Raw genomic sequence first — 22,749 nt, 5'->3', positions numbered from 1 at the left:
TGGTGAAGGCCTCCTAGAGGATGACATCATGGTGCATGCCATTGGGAGATCACTTTGCCAGGCTAGAAGACAGCAGGGATGGGCCTGTTGTCTTAGAAAAGCCCTCCTATGATGAACCTAGCTCCCTTCTGAGGGCAGCACTCCCAGGCTATCCTCACCGATGTGATTGCTGCAGCACATCCAGCATCGGAGATAAGCCACAGCAGGGCTTACAGAAACTAACACTGTGTTCTTGAACTCACACGCACTTGTTTGTTTGTTTAGTTTGATAATTGAGTCCTGCTAGTGCTTCCAGCTGGGACATGGTCTGAACTCGTTGCCTTTACCTAGTATAGGCAGCCATGGCTGCAGTGAGTTCATGAGCAGTGGGCGTGTCAGGTCTCCACGGTAGCATTTCATAGCGCTCCTCCCTGTGCTCCTCTCAGTCCCTGCCCTCTTTTATGAAGGCTCCTGAATTCATGTCTGATTTTTTTTAGGGAGCACCATGTTCTTCTTTGGTTGCAGAACTTGTCCTTCTCAGAGTGGAGTTATAAAAACTAAGGGCAGGTATTAATTTTGTGGTAAGTCTGGAGTTCACAGTCTCTAGACTCTGAAGCCTGGTGTCATGCAGTCTGCTTCACACCCTGTGTGTCTGCATACCTGGCAAGACGCTACACTGTCTCCAGGCTCGCCGTACACCGATTTTCAGTAGCAGTGCTGTTGACCTACAGAGGTCATCGATCATTTGGATGCTTTTCTTGCAGACGTGTAAAAATTTGCACACATTTGTGTCATTTATTAGTTTTTTTCTTAGGAGTTAGAGAAGCATTTTACTGAATGTCATTTAGTCTGATATCTATCTGTGGGATAAAAAATGTTAAGCAGACTTAAGTTGGATGCCTCTGTCTTCACACTGATTTAGGGAATAATCAGGAACCATTTCTACCTTGATGGAATTGCAGTGCAGAAGAGCAGCTAAACCTTTCCCATAGAGTTTTTTTTTTTTTAAAAAAGATTTATTTAGGGGTTGGGGATTTAGCTCAGTGGTAGAGCACTTGCCTAGCAAGCGGAAGGCCCTGGGTTCGGTCCCTAGCTCCGAAAAAAAAGAAAAAAGAAAAAAAGAAGAAAAAAAGACTTATTTATTGTCTATACACCATTCTGCCTGCATGTGTATCTGCAGACCAGAAGAGGGCATCAGATCTCATTACGGATGACTGTGAGCCACCATGTGGGTGCTGGGAATTGAACTCAGGACCTCTCCTGCCCTTTGCTATAGGATTTACCTTGTAATTTGAACAAAGTTTCACACATCCCAATAGGTGTAGCAGCGCCAGCTTGCCCGTGTCCACGTTCACATTAATGCATTGCTTCTGAGTTAGCAGCATGCATTTCTGTTTTCATAAGCGAGGCAAAAATAGAAATCAGTATTTTAATATCAAATGGTAGTATCTTTGAAGTTAGTATTTCATATATAGATTGTTTTATTCATTCACAGAATATTCATAGAAATTTGATAGTCTTATAATCTAAAAGAATAAAGGCCTCAATGGACAGAATTTTTTTGTATTTGAACTTAGATACCGCATTACAGGATAGTAGAGAAATAAAGGAACAATGAATGACTGAAAGCCGTCGGTCTCATGGCTTTTCCTTATGCAAAGATGGTAATAGTTGGCTGGAAATACCTGCTAGGTAGTGTAAATGCTGCACAGAGTGGTGATTGGAAATAGATTTAGCAAATGTAGCATGCTATTTGTGTAAAGTTACTAAAATGGTTCTTCTGAGGTAGACTTGCTATTTCTGTAAGTCTAATTTCTAAGATGATTCACAAGAGAAAACAAAGCAGTTGTGTTTTCTGAAAGTGTTCAGGTCTTTTGTTTTTGCTTTTGCTTTTTTTAAGGCAAGGTCTCAGGGTTACTGTGAAAGTCATAACCAAAGCAACTTGGGGAGGAAAGGGTTTATTTGATTTATACTTCCATATCACTGTTCATCACTGAAGGAAGTCAGGACAGGAACACAAGTGGGCCAGGAACCTGGAGGCAGGAGCTGAAGCAGCAGCCATGGAGGGGTGCTGTTTACTGACTTGTTCCACATGGTCTGTTAACTGATTTCTTATAGCCCCCAGGACCCTCCCAGGATTGGCACCACCCACAATGGGCCTGACCCATTCCCAAATAACAGCTCATTAAGAAAATGCCTTATAGCTGTGTATTACAGAGGCATTTTTTCAATTGAGGTTCCTTCCTTTCAGATACTTTAGCTTGTGTCAAGTTGACATAAAACTAGCCAGGACAGGTTTTCCGAACAAACCCCTGGCTGTCCTGTAACTCACTATGTAGACCAGGATGTCCTTGAACTCACAGAAACCTACCTGCCTTTGTCTCCTGAGCGCTGGGATTAAAGGTGAATGCCACCATGCCCAGCTGAAGTATTTTATGCCAGTGCTGTTCATATAAAAAGAAAGAAATTTTTACTGAGGGATTTGTTTAGAAACATTTTCCTAATCTTTCCCTCAAACCTTGGATTCATACACCAGAGTTTAAAGTATTGACTAGATGAGTGATGGACACGCACCAGTGGGCCTCCCAGTCTTCTGCAGGCTGTACCGACTGAGAGTGCATCACTAGGAAGAAGGTGGGCTGGACCTTTTCACCTTTACCAGATGGCCCTGAAGCGGCTTTCTGTTAGATTGGTACATGTCTCTCTTTGGGTCCCTTATACCCAGACCCATGAACACTCCACCCACACCCCATGAGATTTGTGGTACATCTTTCTCTCCCATACTTCTTCAGAGCATTTTTAATAGTTAATTTCTGGGTTATAGAAACAAATTTAGCAAACCCAGAGTTAGCTATAGTATTAATATAGTATTAATATAGCATTAATATAGCACTTACTTGCTTGTAAAAAGCAAATCTCCAATGTGTCTCTTTGATATCGGGTCATAAAGCGCAGATTTTTCAAATGGAACTTATAGCCCCATTAGGCTAGACTAAAGGTCGCTTTCGAGGGTATTTAGTGCAGTAATGTAGTATTGCATAAATAGGTGTTGGATTTCAGTCTCAGGAAGCCAGAGTCGTTTCACCGCTCTTCACGGAGCCTTTGGAAGTTCCCAGAAGCCCTCCCATCTCACGTGCTTTCTCATCCGTCTGAACAGTAAGGTGTTACCTTTGAGAGTCACATTTCTTGTAAAAGAAGAGTTAAACTTGCTTCCACCCAGCTTTCTTTGCTCTTGGGGACAACTGTGGACAGGGGCGTATCCTTGCTTTTTTAGTTAGGAATTGGCTGGCTGTTTATGACAACCTTACAGTCCATGAAGAGCTTCAAAGTCAGATTTTTTTGGACTGTTTATATAATTATTAAATTGGGTTATATAGAACTCTGTAGTTTTCTTTTCTTTTGTTTTTGAGACAAGATCTTTATAACCTTGCTTGGCTCAGAGCTCACAGGCCAGCTGCTACCTCACAGAGACCTGCCTGCCCCTGCCTTCTGAGTGGTGGGATCAAAGGCTGTGTCACCACAGCTAGTATGTACATAAAGGTCATTTTAGGGAAAAAATGTACTAGATTTTTAAGTATTTCTGTCTGATCCTGTATCTTTCTCTTACTCCTTTATTGTAAGAACACACACAGATTCCGTTACTTCTCGTGTTCATCCTTCTTCCTCTCATTTAGGTGTATTATGGATCATCTAGATGTATGTACATACTGCAGCTAGCATGGAGACCTCTTGTTTAAAAGTTGAAAAAAGGGAGGGTTGGGAGGGGAACACCCATAAGGAAGGGGAGGGGGGAGGGGGATGTTTGCCCGGAAACCGGGAAAGGGAATAACACTCGAAATGTATATAAGAAATACTCAAGTTAATAAAAAAAAAAAAATAAAAAAAAAATAAAAGTTGAAAAAAATGTTGTAAAATTTTTTAAATTGTATTACTCATCTATGTACCAAAGTACAGAACAGTTGGTAGCAGGAGGAAGGTCAGTATGGTTAAGTCTCAAACCTGGGTAAACTGAGGACCCTGTTAACACATAGAACAGACTTGGCTGCTGGCTTCTCCCAGCATTCCTCAGTCCTAACCTGTATGGCTGTCATACAGGCCCTTACCCTACACTTCTCCAGTCCAGGGTCTGGGCTGCCCTACCCTATATAATCCAGCCTTTTGGTTCCCTGGCCCTTTTGTCTACTCTTTACTTTCCTGGCTCTCCCTTCTTCCCTCTCATCTCCTCACATGGCCCAGCTCAGGGTCATGTTCACTCTGAACTCTCCCAGATGTCCCAGCCAATGGGACATCTAAGCTCCTCAACCATGGAGGAGCAGTCATGTCCTTCCTTTTCTGTTTTTTTTTTCTTTTTTAAAGATAGATAGATTGATTGATTGATTGATTGATTGATTGATTGATTGAGTGGTTGGTTGGTTGTACACTGATGCTGTCTTCAGACACACCAGAAGAGGGCATCAGCTCTTGTTACAGATGGCTGTGAGCCACCATGTGGTTGCTGGGATTTGAACTCAGGACCTCTAGAAAAGCAGTTAGTGATCTTAACTGCTGAGCCATCTCTCCAGCCTTCTATTTATTTATTTTTTTCATTCAGCGGCATAGATGTTATTTCTCTTCGAGCATCTTTAAGTCTAGTACAGCAGCCAGCTTATTCTAAGCAGACAGTGTACAGTAATAATCCAGCGATTGCTTGACAAATTAGAGAAGCCTCAGGCCCTGCCTGTGGGTATTCGGGCATTTCTAATGGATTGTTGATAAATAAAGACTGCTTCTGCTGCTTTGGGTGTTTGTTTGTCTGGGTTTTTTGTTTGTTTGTTTGTTTGTTTGTTTTTGGTTTTTTTATTTTTTATTTTTTGAGGTTGAATAGTGGAAGGCTAAATCTAACATAGAAATTGTCAGTGAGTGAAGTGATGGAGAACCTGGATATCAGCAGTATTTAAAATACTTTACCAGGTTCACTGGACAGCTTTCTTAAGCCGAAACAGTTGATTCGTGCTTACGGATTTTTTTAAATTCGTGTTTATTTCTGATTTGCCTGCGTGTGTGTTTGTGTGAGGGTGCTGCATCCTCTGAGCTGCCATGTGGGTGCTAGAAATTCTAGGTCCTCTGGAAGAGCAACCAGTGTTCGTAATCACTGGACAATCTCCCTAGCCCCTCATTTATGGGTTTTTAACAGCAGGAACTTGACACTTGTTTAAATTTCTTAATTTTTATGTTTGGCAACTAATGATAGGGTTTTTGTTTGTCACTTTCTTTTTTACTATTAAAAAAAACTTTCATCTGAACAGCAAACTGTGTGTTTGGAATGACATGGCGTCAAAAACAGCTTGAACATAAAACAGGACGTGGTTTTGTTTGTGTAGACTGGTTCCGACTGCATGGTCTTCTCAGTCTTACTGCATCAGACTCCAGAGTACAGATAGTTCAGACCTTCCTCAGATACCGTGTTGCTGAGTTCTGAGTGGGAATTACAGGCGGTCAGCAAGCCCACCTGACATTATCTCGATTGTGGGGATCCAGGTAGGAGGCAGTACCACTGAGCCGTCTCCTCAGCCCTAGTACAACATATCTTTAAGTGCATAATAGAAGAAAGGTGCGTTATACACAGAGATGGTGATGTTCAGTTTGTCAGCATCTGGGTTTGGATGTGTTTGCAAGCATGCTAGTCTGTAATGTGACGATCAGAGGACCTTGTGGGATTGGCTCTTTACTTCGAGAAATTGAACTCTGGTTGTCAGGCATCCTTGCACGGTTGGATGGCAGGCATCCTGTCTTGGTTAGGGTTTATTTATTATAGATAAGTACACTGTAGCTGTCTTCAGACACACCAGAAGAGGGCATCAGATCTCATTACAGATGGTTGTGAGCCCCCATGTGGTTGCTGGGAATTGAACTCAAGACCTCTGGAAGAGCACTCAGTCATCTCTGCAGCCCTCGGTTAGGGTTTCTGTTGCTGTGAAAAGACACCATGACCACAGCAACTCTTAAAAAGGAAACTATTTCATTGAAGCTGGCTTACAGTTCAGAGGTTTAAATTGTCATGGTGGAAGCATGGCAGCATGCAGGCAGACATGGTGCTGGAGAGGAGCTGAGAGTTCTACATCTTGATCAGCAGGCAGCAGGGCAGCTTCCTAGACCTCAGATTGCACCTGACGATATAACACTTCCTCTAGCAAAGCCAAACTTATTCCCACAAGGTCACACCTTCTAATGGTACCATTCTCAGTGGGCACTGCATTCTAACACCATATAGCTTTACCTCTGAGCCATCTTGCTTAGCCCTTTGTCAACACTCTTCCATGTCATTTCAAATAGTGCACGCTAAAGCCTTGTTATAATATATTGTTGTATCGAATCTCAAAAACAAGTTATGTTACGTAGATACTTCCTTTAGATAGAGACACCTTATTTGAAATAGAATGAATTTCGTGCAGAGAGAAAGACCAGCACAAACAGTCTGAGGTTCCCATGGAGGAGTCACTGACCTGTATAAGGGGACAGTCCTGGTTTTTGATGAGCTGTCCGGATCAGATATATTCAGAGTTTTGACTTAATATCTTTGGAAGATATGCAATACAATAAGACCCTGTCTCAAGCCCAAAAGGTTTATTTTGTGGTTGGTTGTTTCAGTGTTTGTGAAAAGTAGCCACGTTGTGGAGCTGCCTGGGACTTTACTCATGCATTTGTTAGACATACACACATTGATGTTGGCATAATGTATACATTATAAAGCAAGGAGAGATTTTTTTTTAAAAAAAGGGAAAGTAAACAGAAGTGTTACTGTTCCTTCCTTCCCTGAGTCTGTGCTGAGCTTCTCAGTACTGCACATTCTTGAGCAGGAGGTCATCAAACAAGAACCACGCCAGTGGGGACAGACAGGGGACATTGGAAGGGTTCATGGGCAGGCTGTAGAACTGGTTAAGAAATGAGAGTAAAAAGGAAGGGGTGTCAGCGTTCTGTGTTCACAGCCATTCAGTTGTGAAACTGAATAGATAATGCTGGTTGAAAGTTAAATGACACTCTAGTCAACAACTCAACACCACTGTCTTGTTCTCCCAGAGTAGTTACTCGGCATCTTTAAACGATAGATGGCAGGAAGGCATGCAGGGTGATGTGATGGACAGGTCTTGATCTGTGCTTAGAAAGAACCAGGAAATGGGCTCAGGGCCGCTGCCTTAGAACGGTGTAGGATACGACAGGATTGGTAAATTAGAGAGACACCCTTGAGCTTTGAGTTGGTTTGACTCAGGCAGAAACAGTCTGCAGTCCCTTGGCTAAAAATAAAGGACTAACAGATCATGGTGGACTGAGGGGCCTGTCCCGTGTAGTAAATGATCTGCAGCTTATCCATTTTTCGCAGTCATTCCTCCTCTTTCTTAAGTGAGAAAGTTCATTTGAAGCCGTACATGGAAGACTATGTTTTGGTAGCAAAGGAGTGAGATGCCAGATACACACATGACTGCCCTAGATTAAACAAAGAAGTGGGAGATCTAGAGGACGTTGGGTCTTATTTTTTCATATGCACTTATAGCTACACAGTGCTCCATTTCTTGAGATAAACGAAGACTTTCTTTCATTAAACATTTGTTTCAAAATAAAATTTGAAATAATAGTGTTTTAAAAATGTAGCCTTGGGCTGGAGAGATGGCTCAGTGGCTAAGAGCACTGACTGCTCTTCCAGAGGTCCTGAGTTCAATTCCCAGCAACCACATGATGGCTCACTCACAGCCATCTGTAATGAGACTGATGCCCTCTTCTGGTGTGTCTGAGGACAGCGACAGTGTGTGGACTCAAAAAGTAAATAAATGAAATCTTTTTTTTTTTTTTAATGCAACTTTACAGTGCCCATTGCTTTGAATAAGTTTATTGTTTGTAATTCTCAAGTCTCTCTACAGAACCATGCAATTTGGAATGTAGTGGTTGTTGCTTTTAGGGTTTAAATGTTTTTATACTTAAAATGTAAATTGCATCATTTCCTCTTCTCTTTTCTCCCTTCAGACCCTCCATGTCCTCCAATCCCCATGCTCCAACACCCTCCCTCTCAAATTCATGGTCCCCCTTTTTTTTAGCTTTGGCTGTCCTAGAACTTGCTATGTAGAACAGTCTGGCCTCCAACACACAAGAGATCCTCCTGCCTCTGCCTCCTGAGTGCTGGGATTAAAGGTGTGCACCACCACATAAATATATAAATACAGCCTGTTGGGTCTTTTATGAACTTATTTTTAATGCAGACAGATTCCATTGCAGCACTTGCCTCCGGGTTGTTTGCAGGCCTCTCTTCTCTTTCAATGCCTTAGCCTTAGAGCAAACACAACCTAGTTGCTTTGACTGCTTGCCTAGGAAGGGCTTTATTGCAAGAGGCAGGAGTTGAGTACCCTTCCTCTGAATGCTAACATTGGGCTTTTTCTGTCACTCAGTGACCAGCTTCCCAGAAAGGCAAATCAAATTCAAACCAGTCTTTAAGTAAACGTTATCTCATTTAACCCTTAGAAATAAGAAATGCAGAGGTGGGCAATGTTTCTGTTACAGATTACCTGGAAATGACTAATAATAAATACCACTAATAATAATTCTATTAATAATAAATACCACTATTTTTTTGGAAGTACAAATGCTCTAGAAGTCTGTTATAGTAATTATATATAATAATAAAATGAAGTGACATGGATCAAAGCTAAAAAGTCTGTCATTTTCCACTGATAACCTCACTTAAACAGACTTCACTTCCTTTTTTTTTTAGCCAAGTGGTAAAGAGTAACAGCAGTGGGGAAAACCTTGAGGGTGACAGTTTTACAGCAAGAGACAAACATCCGCAACTAGATCAGAGGTCAAAGTAGTTATCAAGAATGTTCGATTCCTTCTAGAGACGTAATAAAGATGTTAGATTTACACTCTCGGTTCCCTTAGCCCTAACTCAGCCTCTGTAGTATAGCTTTTGTAAAAAGTAGTGGTTTTTAGAGAGAAGTGCTAGTATTAAACAATGCTAGTATTACTAATTAATACTGAACTTACTCATATAATCAGTCTTCTCAAGTTGAGTAAAGAAAGAGTTAACAGCATCAACAGTAAGCAGGAAGCTGGCCCTATTCATACAACGGAATGAATAATTTACCATCTTGGGGGGGGGGGATGCAAACTGCAGTATAATTCAGGCCACCCTATCAAAAAGTAAATCAGTGTTTAGCTTGGTAACAGAAATAAAAATCAGCGGAAAGAAGATGCTTAAGGTTGACCAATGCAGGACATTGCTTAGTGGTTCAGTTGTGAGAAAGATCCTGAGTTCTTGGTTGGAAAGGGTTAGTCTCCTTGCAGTGGTAACAGTGCCTGCAGTCTGACGGTTGTCAGGTGACTATGCTGAAATGATTTCTCCTGGGATGGGGCAGCTTTTTTGCTGTCAGAAGCAAGGTGCTTTCTCAGGTTTTTCATGTAAGTTTTTTTTTTCTTTTAACTGTCCTTGTATGTTTTCCTGTTTGATATGGATTAAGGGAACTAAAGGGTGAAACCTGATAACGAGGTGTGTTCACTATTAAAGGTTTTGTGGGAGTAGCATGTATAAACACTGGTAAGACATTTTTATGAAGGAGTTTAAATTTAAAATCTAACTGTGGTCGTGGTTCTGCGATGTTTGTCTCCTTTCGCATGATCTCACCGGCTTGTTGAGCTCGCCCTTGAGTGCCTGTAGTTTATCACTGCCCTAAGTGTTGTGCATGCATCTTTGGGGATAGAGAGGTGGGTGAAAATACTTAGCAAAGGTGGCCTTAGCAATTTGTTTCACTGGTGTTTAAAATACCTACTGTATCAATACTTTAAAGTAAGATTTAATTGGATTATGTTGTCAATTACTAAAAATGGTGAAAATTTGTTATTCATGATCTATCTTGTTAAGTAAGCCTTTGAATATAAATTGGTTTGGTTCTGATTTTATTAAAACTTTTTACTTAGTAGAAGTTATCTTAAAGAATATACTTTTAGGTAAATCTAAAATACTGTCCTGTTTGCTTTAATATGGTCTTCCTTAAACCAACATGTATTTGAGCCGTGAACTGTTTTCTTAGTACCCATAAGAAAAGAAAATCTTCCCCTTGCTGAAAGGGTTTTCTGAAAAACTGTTGGTGTACCGTTTGCATGTTATTAATACTAAGCAAAAGAAATTTTTTTAATCCCAGTTTTAACTATTACCTTAATTTTGGATAAAGCATTTTTCTTTCCAGAAATTGCCACTTTCTCTTTGAGTTTTTCTTCTTAAAAACTTTTAATTTATTTCATTGATAAACTAAATTTTAATATAAACCATGTAGGTTAAATGGCTGGTTGTCGTTGGCCACATAAAATTTTTACTAATTCATTTTGTCGAATATGTTGTCGTATATAGGGGAAAATAGTAAAATGTGTCGCTGTAAACCTTGCTGATCATTGTTATGTTAAGTACAGAACTATCTCATATCAGTGGATATATATACACACACACACATATATATATATATGGCTTTTTATTTATAGCTTTTGGGGGTTTTCCAGCTGGTATAAAATGAACAATCTTAATTAACTAAATGAATCTTAAGTATTTCCCCTGAACTTTTTTTCTAATATAGTTCTCCTTAGTGGGAGGGTAGACCTCATGAAATTAATTCTGTTGGCCATGTATCTTATCTTTCTGTACTTCGTTCTCACTAATGTTTTAAAAAAATACAGTCTTACAATGCAGACTGCATTCTTCGATTGTATAACTCAGGAAATATTTAAGCTGTAAAATTATAAATTTTCCCAAATGAGGGTCTAGATAGGACGCATGTGTAAGTGCATTCTGAACATTTCAAAGCACCTTTTAGTACGTGTGAAGTTCTTCAGATGGCTCTGTTGTCCTTCGAAGCTTCTAACACCAAGGTGTCTGTTGCAGCCCAGAGCAAGGTTACTGCTACCCAGGACAGCACTAATTTGCGATGTATTTTCTGTGGTAAGCAACATTATGTTTACATTACTTTTTCAAGCTGTGGTACATAGTACTTGCCCATATCCATAACTTTTGTTTCTCTAGGCCATAGTCTGGCTTGTGGTGTTTGAGATCTGAAGCAGCTTCTGCTCTGTGTTGTGATAGTTGTGTTCACGTAGGTCACGTTGGCCTGGCTCCTCAGTTGGCTCATTCGCGAGGCTTTAACTAGAAATAGAACCTGAAAATATTCTTTTTGGGGGTTGGGGATTTAGCTCAGTGGTAGAGCACTTAAGGCCCTGGGTTTGGTCCCCACCTCTTCCAGTTTTTTTTTTTTTTTAATTATGATTTTCTTTGGGAACAGACATCTGATCTAATTTAAAAGAAAAAGGTATACATTTTTCATATGACTTGAGTAATGTAAATGTGCCTTGTTGGGAAGGCGCTCTTTTACTGACTTAGTTCTAGATGTGCATATCGTGAGGCAGACGGAAGCTCACTCTCAGTGCGTGGATTTCAGAGGACAGCACGCTGTATTTGGTAGCCTAGGCTTCTGTGCCTTTAGATTGTCACGGTCACTCCACTAGATATACATGTGTGTATATGCATGTATTATTTGCATGGATAAGTTAGGCATATCACATAGCCACTCCATGTTAGAGCTGATCAATCATTTATATATATAAATTTCTTATATATATAAATTTTTACACAGGGAAATTTTCTTTTATATAGAGAGATTAGTAAGTAAATACATACTGTCTGAATTCTCCTTATTCCAATTTAATTCTGAAACCTCCTATTTTGGAAATTCAAATTTCAAAATAAAGTCTTTCTTAATTATTTTAATTTTTTTTTTTTTTAGTTCACATATGCCTTTTTGACTCATACCTTGACTAGACTATTTTGTGAGAGACAATTATAAAGTGGTATGCTACAAAAATTTTTGAATTAATAGTTCAGCTAGTGTGTGTACTTTTTCCATGTAAACTTGGAATTTTTAGTATGGTCTCTCAATATTGTTGATACAGTTTCTGGTTCTTAAGTTGATATGCTTACTGGATTAGAGAAGCATGTTATAATAAGAAGGGGAAAAAAAAGAAAATTTTAATATATTTCATGGTTTCCCAAGTTACATTTTGATCTGCTCCAGCTGATACTTACAGCAGTGAGCACCTATTTCATGACTTGTTATAAGTCTTTCCTCCTCTCCCCCAGACTCCCAAGTCAGCACTGCAGATTGCTTAGTGTCAGTAACTTTATCTCTGGTCTTGTCTTGTCCTGGAGTTCTCCTGGGCCTCTATTATTAAACATTGATACTCGTGTGATTAGACCGCTCTTCAGCTCACTTTGAAAATGTACTTGATATTTGACTTTGTGCTTTTAAGGTTGAAATCCATGTGTAGAATGATAGCTTACCCAGTTTTAAAGGGGAAAGGGTAATTTGACCATATTAATAAAAGGGATTTTTAAATCATAAAATAACAGATTAAAAACACAGATTTCCTTTATAACAACCTTTTATTTGTATATAAACAATCTTCAGTCTGATTGCTAAATTTAAGTTTTAACTATTGTATATAATAGCACCTACTTGTCTTTTAGTTCTGTGGTTTTAAAAAGTCTGTGGCCAGTTGTTACCTAGATTCATGAGAATTAAAATGAGGAGAGTAAGTGAAATGTGCTTTAACCCAAACTCAGTATTGAAGGCAAGGCTAAAATGCCATTCTTACTGGAGAGAAGTTCATATTAGATTTCCATCATTTATAGAATGCTTATCAACAGCATTAGGAGCAGTAATTCCCAAACTTTGCATGTCTAGCCTGGGCAGGTTAGAACCAGCCGTGGCCTGGTTATCCGTCAGGCAGAGGACTAGAGCGGTGCCACTCATTTCTGCACCTTGGTCGTGTCTCCTTTTCCTTTTTTCTTAATTCTTTCTTCACAAAGATAACTGATAACCTATAAACCATGCGTGTTAACATACTGTCCTTTACCCATTGGGATGGCTATGAAAATACCTATTCTGTATTTTATGGGAAGACAGATACTCAATTTGGAATATGACCCATTTGAAAAAAAAATAGTATACATTCCAGAAAATACAGCTACTGATGACCTTGCCTAGCCTTAGTTTCTGCTTTCTGTTGTTTTGTAATGCCTTTGATACAACCCACCAATTTTATATCCCATCAAAATGTTTGACAAGAAGGAAAATGTAATTGTGTGCCTCTAGTTTATAACTTACCCAGAATTTTTACCTAATAATTATAGTATTTCATAATTGTTCTTAATTACATATATATTTCAGTATGCAGGATTTTTACAATTGGCAATATTGATGATGAAGAAGAAAAACAAAACAAGCAGATTAAATGTAGATACCACAGAATGCCAAAGGGGGGTGTTAATGCCCAGATAGACAAATGGCTTGCTACCATACAGCTATGAGTAAAGAACTGTGAGAGTTAATTCTGACCAAAATCCTTGGTTTAAAGGATCCCTTGAAGTTTTTCTTTTTATGTGGTAGGAATAAAAACTATGGTGAATTTCCACATTCAGTTTGTTTTATGAGTCACATCAGGATTCTTAGGGGCTTTTGGTAGTTTTGTTCTGCTGAGAGTGTGTTAAGTATGTGTAACCCACGGTAACTCTGACCTCATTCTCTCGGTTGCCTGTTAAATGCTGAGATTGCAGGCATACAGTACCACGTTGGGCCCAGAGATAGATTAAAAACAAACAAAATTGTTTAATAAGATCAATAATATTAAATTGAAATTTTTAATATTTTTAACTTGAATATATAGATTTCAGCTAAAAACATAGATTTAGTTCATTAATAGGATCATTGAGGTACAACGCCTTCTCTAGATGTGAGCACAACAGATTACTGACATCCAGCTGTCCCATTGTTTGTGCCATTGAGGTTTTCATTTAAACACTCAGGCATTATTTTCTAAACTAAGCCATAATGATCTTTAAGTTGGTTTTACAAATGCTTTCATTTTATAGTTTAAAATATAATAAATACAGGTATGGATATATAAATTATACTCCCCAATTTTTTTCAAAACATCATTGTGTTAATTTTCCAAACATTGTGTTAGGCAACAGCTATATTTTCATTTATGTAAACATTTATATGTTTGTTTGCTTTTAAAACGTGGGTGGTTTTTTTTTTTTCTTATTAATTACATGGAGTTGATTTTCTATTTTCTTTATTTGGTTCTCAAAGTATCAGGCTTATATTCTAATGAAATACATTGCTGCAGATGTCATCTAATTTGTCATTAGAGGGCAAATTAAATGACTAACCTAAAATCATGTAGAGATGAAAAGGTTAGTAGGTAAGTTCAGATCATTTTCCTGCTTTTCCACACTGGGAAGGGCCAGTGCAGTTACATCCTGATGAACCTTTGCCTCGCTGTGGGTCTGCTCCACTGGGTGGAAATGGCCGCTTTCATGGTCTTCGCTCAGCACAGTAGCATGTTCTAGAACACAGCACTGATTTACTCACTTTTTATAGTAGTGCTCTGCGAAACTCTGAGAAGTCAGGTACACTTCTCAGAGGGCGGAGGGAAACCGATTTGACTTTCTTGCTTTTACTGTTGTAGATTTCAAGGTTGTTCTAGCTTAACCTTAGATTGGTCATCTCATTGTATATTATCCCAGGTGCAACTTGTATCTCACTTAATTTTTATATCTGATGACAATAAGACTTCCCATAATTTAGCGACAGTCTAAGATGCTAAAGATGGGTCTGCATTATATATGGATGTTGGGAGTGGATGGTCAGTGGTTTCTTATGAGTTCCGTGTTTGTGTAAACATAGGGTCTCCCCCAACCCTCTGCCTTTCTTACCTCAAATGAAAAGTTAAGATTACCTATATAACATTAAAAATTCAGCTAAGTAGGTTAATACAGTATATGGAAGTTTAGCAAATGTTTGATTCACCAGTACTGGAAATGCCATGTCATTAAACAAAAATGGCAGCTCAAGTGGGCAAGTTTGATAAATGCATTAGCATTCTTCAGTCTAGTAATGAGGTTCTCATGCTCTCTCTCTCCTGTTTTTCATTTCCAGTGTTCTATTTAGGTGAGTTTTTAAATTCTGATTTTTCATTTAAGTTTTTTCTTCTCCACCTCATAAATAATTACCCCAAACAAAATGTCTCATTGTCTTAGAAAATGTCAAGCTCAGGTGCCTATTCAGACGCTCATTGAACCCTTGTTTTACTCAAGCTCTTCATATGTAAATGTTTATTTCCCTTTATTGTTGGTGTTCCCATCTGTCTGAAGTGAGTCTTCTGGAGACGATGGCTTATGCTGCAGCCTTTCATTTGCTGTGTGTTATGAAAAGCTTGTATTTTACTTTGCTAGATGAAAAGAAGATGCATTCTTTTAATATGTGATGGTTTTTTGTTGTTCTCATGGTTTAATTTCCTCAGCCCAGCTTGGTAGAGTGGTAATACTCATCTGTAATGTTTCCTCCCTTTATAGGGCCAACATTGCCTAGACAGAATTCACAGCTACCTGCTCAAGTTCAAAATGGCCCATCCCAAGAAGAGATGGAAATCCAGAGAAGGTAACTCCATACGTTTACACTTTCTTGTTTTGCAGCACACCTAAAGGACCTAACAACACATTATGTCCTTTAGTTCTTTGAAATTGTGAGTTTCATTCTATCTGCTTTTTTTGTAAAAAGCGTACTTGTGATACATCTAAAACTGTATTACAAAGACTTAGGATCTGTTCCCTAGTGTAAGCCTTTTTTTTCAATGTGAGTGCGTGTCCCACGTGCACCTGTGTGTACGTTAGAGGCCAGCATCAGCTGTCTGCATTTGCTTCCCACGCTATTTTTTAAAGCAGTCATTCAATGAATCTGGGGCTTACTGATTCTGCTAGACCGATGACTGGCGAGCTCCAGGGATCCTCAGCCCTGTCACTGGGGTTGTGGGCACCTGCCGTTCCTAGATTTTTTTTTTTTTTCATGTGTGCTGAGGATTGAATTTAAGCCCTACTTGCTTGCACAGCAAGCACTCATCAACTGAGCCATCTCCCAGCCCCATTAAGCCTTATTTTTATACTTAACATCTGTGACCAGAGTGGCTTTCACATGACCAGTTTAACTAGAAAGTCAAACTGTTAGCTAAATAAATTTTTAAGGCTTGTCTGATCTCAAGGGGTTACAGGTTTTAGTAGAATTTGAGAGAATCTGTTTATGGCTAATGTTGGTTGAACAAATTTGCAGCATTATCTCATTCATTTCATTGAGTACAATCAAGAGGTAGACTTGAAATTATAACAGCTTCATCCTTTCTCTGCCCTTTGGCCAAAATCAAGTGCATAATACCTTATTTAGGGCTGGATTTTCTCAGAATACATACAACCACACACACACAAACCTATATATCACTTACCATTTCAGTATGACTATGAAATCATTAAGACAGTTTACGTGGGGTTGGAGAGATGACTTAGTGGTTAAGAGCAGTGGTTGCCCTTCTAGCACCCACATACCACACAGCATCTGAAAGCTGTGTGTAACTTCAGTTCTTGGGGTTCAGTACTCTTTTATGCTCCCTGCAGGCACTATACACATACAATGCACAGACATACATGCAGGCAAAACACCCATCCATACACATAAAGTAAAAATAAATAGTTCTTTTTTAGAAAGAGTTTGCCCTGGACAACGATCGCTCAAGCCTTTAATCTCAGCACTTGGGAGGCAGAGGCAGAGGCAGAGGCAGACAGATCTCTTGAGTTCAAGGCCAGCCTGGTCTACAGAATGAATTCTAGGACAGCCAGGGCTACAGAGTTACCCTGTCTTGAAAAACTATAAATAGGGGGCTGGAGAGATGGCTCAGCAGTTAAGAGTACTGACTATTCTTCTAGAGGAGCCAGGTTCGAATCCCAGCACCCACATGGCAACTCAAAACTGTTGGTAACCCCAGAATTTGACACCCTCATTAAAAGAAGAGAAAAGCCATAATTAGGGCCTGGAGAAATGGCTCAGTGGTTAAGAACACTGGCTGCTCTTCCAAAGGACCCAGGTTCAAATCCCAGCATCCACATAGCAGCTCATAACAGCCTGTGATTCAAGTTCCAGGGGATAGATCACCCTCTGCTTAACGTGCCTACGTGGAGGCAGAAAACCAATGTAAATAAAATTAAATTTAAAAAAAGAACATAGGGGCTGGAGAGGTGGCTCAGTGGTTAAGAGCACCGACTGCTCTTCCTGAGGTCCTGAGTTCAAATCCCAGCAACCACATGGTGGTTCACAGCCATCTGTGAAGAGATCCGATGCCCTCTTCTGGTGTATCTGAAGACAGCTACAGTGTACTTATATATAATAAATGAATAAATCTTATATTTAAAAAAAAATGTTGCACTCTGTTAAAATGAGGGAAGAAATCAAGAACTGTATAACATAATTGTTGGGATCCAAGAAAAGTGGAACTGAGCCTGAAAGAGAAGGTTGTGCGTAGCTTGGGAGCAGCCTGTTTGCCTGGGTCAGGAAGCCCATGGTGGGTTTGCGTGAAGGAAGCAGGAGGGGTGAGTGAGGGGGCTGTGTGCAGTTCTTTTGTGGGTACATACATATGGGTACATACATACTGCAGACATGGAGGTAAGGAGGGAAGAAGGTATTAGTGCTTAGCATGGGGCTAAGGATTTCCCTGGAAAATAGCTGACAGATGGGAAGTAATGAAGCGTTGGGTCAGTATTGCTGGAGGAAGGAGAAGGAAAAACTGGGAAGTAGAGTAGGAGACGTCAGGGCTGGAGTATAGAGAGCCAGGGATAGAGCTCACAGAGGCCCTAGGTTCAGTTCCCATTGCCAACCCCCAGATCATGGTAATTAAGTCATTTGACAAGTAGGAAAAGAGTAACATCTAAGTATGACAAGTCAGGAATAGATACTTGTAAACCACGAGATAAATACAAGAATGTTAAAACTTGGTTGCTTCTGTAGGAAGAGGTCAGGAGTAGTGAGCGTTGGTAAGATGCTTTATGCTACTTTTAAACTAGGCATGGCTCTTACACGGTTTTATTTTAGTCTGTATAAAGTTGTTTGGCATTTTAAATATTAAACTTTGTTGATCTAATACTTTTCTTATACCATAATACAATTTTCTACACGTGTGTGTCCTTCATCAAATCTTTCTGGTTCCTACTTGTATTATTAATGTTTGACTTCTTTGGCTGTGATGGGAAAATATATTCTAAGAAACATGAGTCAGTCCTGCATTCATCTCAACATAGAAGGTAGTTTAGTTAACATCTATAAATAGCTTTCACATCATCACCACTACCTGCAAGTTATAAAGGGGGCATAAGAACCCCAGCCCAGAACTGAGGACCTGGAGTCATGAAAGTGTACAGCACTCCCATTACCCTCCAGAGGCAGCATGGACCAAGGGTTGATCGAGTTCTGGTGTAAGTATTGGCTCTTGTCTTAGGTGCTTTGTGATTTTAAAATTCAACTATCTTTTTTTTTAAACTAGTAGAGCGAAGAAATGCCCACATAGTGTAATAAAAAGGATATGTCTACACCAGCTGTAGTGGTGCACACCTTTTACCCCAGAGCTTGGGAGACAGAAACTAGAGAGTCTGTGTGAGTTCAAAGCCAGCTGGGGCTTTATAGTGAGACCCTGTCTCAGAAAAAAAGTTAATTTTAAAAAATACACATTTTTACTTTCTGGCATTACTCAGTATTAGCAACCAGAATGTTTTTGTTTGTTCTCCCACTTCATTTTATGAAATTGAAATCTATATTTACCCCCAAACTGTCCTAGGTAAAGGTGAATAAAATGTGTCCTGACATTCTGTTTATATTGTACATGTTTCACCAGACTGTCTTCATAAAAACATAAACTAACTGTGTGTGTGTGTATTGAATATGTTGTGAGCCAGTTTTTTGTTGCTGTGGTTTTGGTTTTTTTCTTTTTTCTCATCTGTTTCCATTTGGGAACTGATGTTTTGGAGAAAAATACTTCAATGATAGAAGAGAACTCTATCTCTTCTGTTTTTACTTAATATATTTAAAATACTTTAATGGCCATAATAGTATTCACTTATGTTTGTGACTGGAAAAGGTATGTAATTGTTTTCTCTGAAAAGCATTCAAATTACTGAAAATGTATAGTTTATAAAGTAAACAAGACTATTGGAATTTTTTCCACAACTCAGGATTCAGACACATGTGCTTTAGTAAAATCTGGAGATAATGGGCAGATAGCAACCAGACGTAAACAACTTCTTGGAGGAAGGGTTATAGTCAGATTTGTAAGCCTTTCAATTTAAGTAGGAATTATTCATGCCACCACAAATTTGTAAGTCAGAAAATTTCTGCTTGATAGTGTTTTCAGTGACATATACATAGACATCTTTTCAATGAGCAGGCTAAAAGCGTTCATTACTTTACTCAGACATCAGTCTCTTAAGTGTATCACTGCATACTTGAATTATCTATCAGCAAACCTGGAAATAGTCTTTGGCATTGTGCTTTTTTTCCTCATACACATTCTATCTTTTATTGATTGGGAGCCTTTAAGATTATTTTGCATGCAGAAGAGTCTTCTAAAGTCAGTACATTCCAGTTATAAATGTCATTACTTCAATACTGCTCCCAGCCTCATCCATACCTATCTTAGCTACAATGACTACCAAAAGTTCCTTCCTCTTGTGTCAGGGCATTATGTCGCTTTGAGAGACAGATGTCAACAGCATTGCTTTTTCACAATGCTCAGCAGTTAGAATGGAGTGAAACTCAGTCAGAACACCATGTAGCTCAGCCGGAGACAGGGGTTACGTAATTTTAGTGTAACCCTGACTCTTGGTTCTCCTATGGCTGTGTTAGTGTGTGTGTGGTGAGCATGGCTAGGCTTCTGCCATTAGACAGTGGCTATGCAAAGTTAAGACACAGGAGTCAGCTAAGATAGGAAACGGGTAGGGAAACGTTAGGACAGAAAGCTAATGTTTGTTGTGTTGTAATCTATATGTATTCCATATATTGTTTTGATTTGAATGAAGAGAGACAGAGAACAAAGTGTAAATATCCTAAAACTTAAACACACACCCCCCCCCCCCCCCCGCCAAATTAGTAGTGGGCCCTTTTCTTTTTCATCTATGTTAGGTGTTTTGCCTGAAGGCCAGAAGAGGGTGTTAGATCGTCCAAAGCTGGAGTTACAGATTATTGTGAACCACTGGAGGTGCTGGGAATCAGTCAAAGCCAGGTCCTCTGTAGAGCAGCCAGTACTCTTTTGGGCTATTTGGGTTTGTTTTGTTTTTGTTTGTTTGTTTGGGGTCTTTTGGTTTTTTGTTTTTTATTTTTTGGGTTTTTTTTTGGGGGGGGGTTGTATTGTTTTTCTAGTCGGGTTTCTCTGTGTAACCTTGGTTGTCCTCAAACTCACTCTGTAGACCAAGTTGGCCTCAAACTCAGACATATGCCTGCCTTTGTCTCCCAAATACTGTGACCAAAAGTGTGCGCCACCACTGCCCAGCTCATTTTAAATTATTTATACTAAGTAATTTCCCACCTCCCATCTCCCCAAGAGTTACTCCCCAATTCCCGTCAGAAGGACCTCAAACAGCATAAGTAGCTACAATAAGACCAGGCACTACCGTCACATCAGGCAGCCCGTATTCACCACTGAGCCATAGCCCTGGCACTTACAGACTTGACATTTCAACCTCAGTTGAGTTTCTGCACTAAATGTATATTATTGGGGGTGGGGGAGGTCTCTGTCTTTTTTTTTTTAATGTAAAATTTCTTACTGAATCTGATGTCTTTCCAGCATTACCATTCTGATAGCTATCCCTCAATTGTGGTAGCTTGTGAATTATCAAATATCATATAGTAAATGTACCCTGAAAGTCTGATTTCTTTAGTCAGTTTCTTAACTACTCAGCAGAAGTTCTGCAGTAGGTTCCCTCCTGAGAGCCAGCGACTGCACCTGGGACATTGTGTGGAGAAAGGCTGTATTGTGAGTGAGATAAGGAGACAATTGACTTGAAGGACAGGCTTTTCCCTTGTTTTATAGCCAACTTAGATGGGGGAAAGTTCTTTTTCCAATATTTTACTGTTTTTTTGGGTTTTTGTTTTTTGTGTGTTGGTTTTTTTTTTTTGTTTGTTTGTTTTTGTTTGTTTTTTTGTTAATTCTGGGAAAAAAAAGGAAGCAGACTTTTTCTTTCATGTAGTAATAATGTAGGGTAAACTATATCCTACACTGGAGAGTGCTTAAACTCAAGAGCTAAGCACTGGTGTTGACCTGTTTGCGGGAATTAAAGGTTTAAGGTAATTTTCCCACTGACTATATCAGAAAAAGCAGATTTCAGAGTTGAAGTGAAATGGTACTGATTTATTTGAATTTTAAAGTTTATGTGTATGTGTAGGTACATTGTACCAAGTAACTATAGTTACCTATACAAAGTCTTAGTGATTTATTGTTTATTTCTCACTTAACTGGGTTTATTTTCAATTCAGCAAATGTTTATTTAGCTGTAGCTATGATCATTGTGTTTTCTGAAATAACTTATGCAGCTTAAAATGTTTCTTTTCTTTTTTTGTTTTTTCCTTTTTTTCTTTTTTTCGGAGCTGGGGACCGAACCCAGGGCCTTGCGCTTACCAGACAAGCGCTCTACCACTGAGCTAAATTCCCAACCCAAAATGTTTCGTTTTTTAAGAAGAGGAGATTATGTCATTTTATGATTATTTCATCATCTGATTAACATAATGAGGTGGTCATTAAAGTGGCAGGCTTATTTGTAACTCTATTTTCACAAATTGTGTTGATTGAGCCCATGTTAAGAGCTTATTAGCCCCTTGGGATAAGATACACATTTTTTTACTTCTGTATATATAGATTTTATACGGCTGTAAGGAAGCCTTCCTTCGTGGGGAAGTAGTGACAATGGGTTCTGCATCTGAGTCGGACGCGAAGTGAACATCCACTTACTTAAGTGCCGTAGAGCCATACACGCATATTTTCATTCGTCCAATGTGTAATTTCAGGCAACTGCAAGAGCAGCAGCGACAGAAGGAGCTGGAGAGGGAGCGAATGGAGAGGGAAAGGTTGGAGAGAGAACGACTAGAACGAGAGAGGCTAGAGAGGGAGCGCCTGGAACAGGAGCAGCTGGAGCGGCAGAGGCAGGAGAGGGAGCACGTGGAGCGCCTGGAAAGGGAGCGCCTGGAGCGGCTGGAGAGAGAGAGGCAAGACCGAGAGCGAGAGCGCGAGCGCCTGGAACAGCTGGAGCGAGAGCAAGTGGAGTGGGAGAGAGAGCGCAGAATGTCCAATGCTGGTAAGGAGTCTGCGGATGCGCGTGCGCCTCCTACCTCCGAGCAGGGCAGGGCCCTGCGCAGTTGTCAAGGGTGATATTTCACATGTGCAGCGCTTGGGAACAAGCGGTACAGTTTCCAGTTAGGATAAGTGCTCAACAATTATTGCTTCCGTGTTTCTTTTATTGCTTAGAAACTAAAAGAAAGCTCTTGGGAAGTTTTAGTCTGTCGGTTTAATTTTTCTCACCGCCCTAAAATTCAGCTATAAAGAGTGAATGTGTTTTTATGCAAAGATTTTTTTATAATGATCTTGGAAGATATTTCCCTTGTGCAGTTACTTAAAATTATCACCTACTGTATATATTATGCTACGTACAGCAAGGAGTTAGCTTGGTTATAGTTAGATTTCTAGAGGAAACATTAAAATAGATGAAAATATTCTCTCAAAAATAACTGGGTATCTGAACATTTTCTGGCGTTGTGAAAGTCACAGTCTGATGGGATTTGTAGTGTCATAGAGGGTTATGATAGAGTAAACCTCTAAGGGGGTTAGTGTTTATCAAAGGATTTT

General features: G+C 39.5%; 1 protein-coding gene across 19 annotated transcripts in view; it reads left to right on the top strand.

Moving 5' to 3' along the window:
- The window catches only part of Enah (ENAH, actin regulator), a 120,396-nt gene that overhangs the window by 71,306 nt on the left and 26,341 nt on the right, over positions 1-22,749 (top strand). For 12 of the 19 annotated variants that reach the window (NM_001415736.1, NM_001012150.2, XM_087581282.1 and 9 more), the window contains 2 exon segments: positions 15,401-15,485; positions 21,915-22,201. In NM_001415736.1, the coding sequence (NP_001402665.1) occupies positions 15,401-15,485; positions 21,915-22,201 (372 nt within the window). 19 annotated transcript variants of the gene reach the window in all.

Source organism: Rattus norvegicus, chromosome 13, assembly GCF_021556685.1.
Source record: "Rattus norvegicus strain SHRSP/BbbUtx chromosome 13, alternate assembly SHRSP_T2T, whole genome shotgun sequence".
Lineage (NCBI taxonomy): Eukaryota > Metazoa > Chordata > Mammalia > Rodentia > Muridae > Rattus > Rattus norvegicus.
The sequence above is the reverse complement of the archived record's forward strand: the minus strand, read 5'-3'. Positions and strand labels throughout refer to the sequence as shown.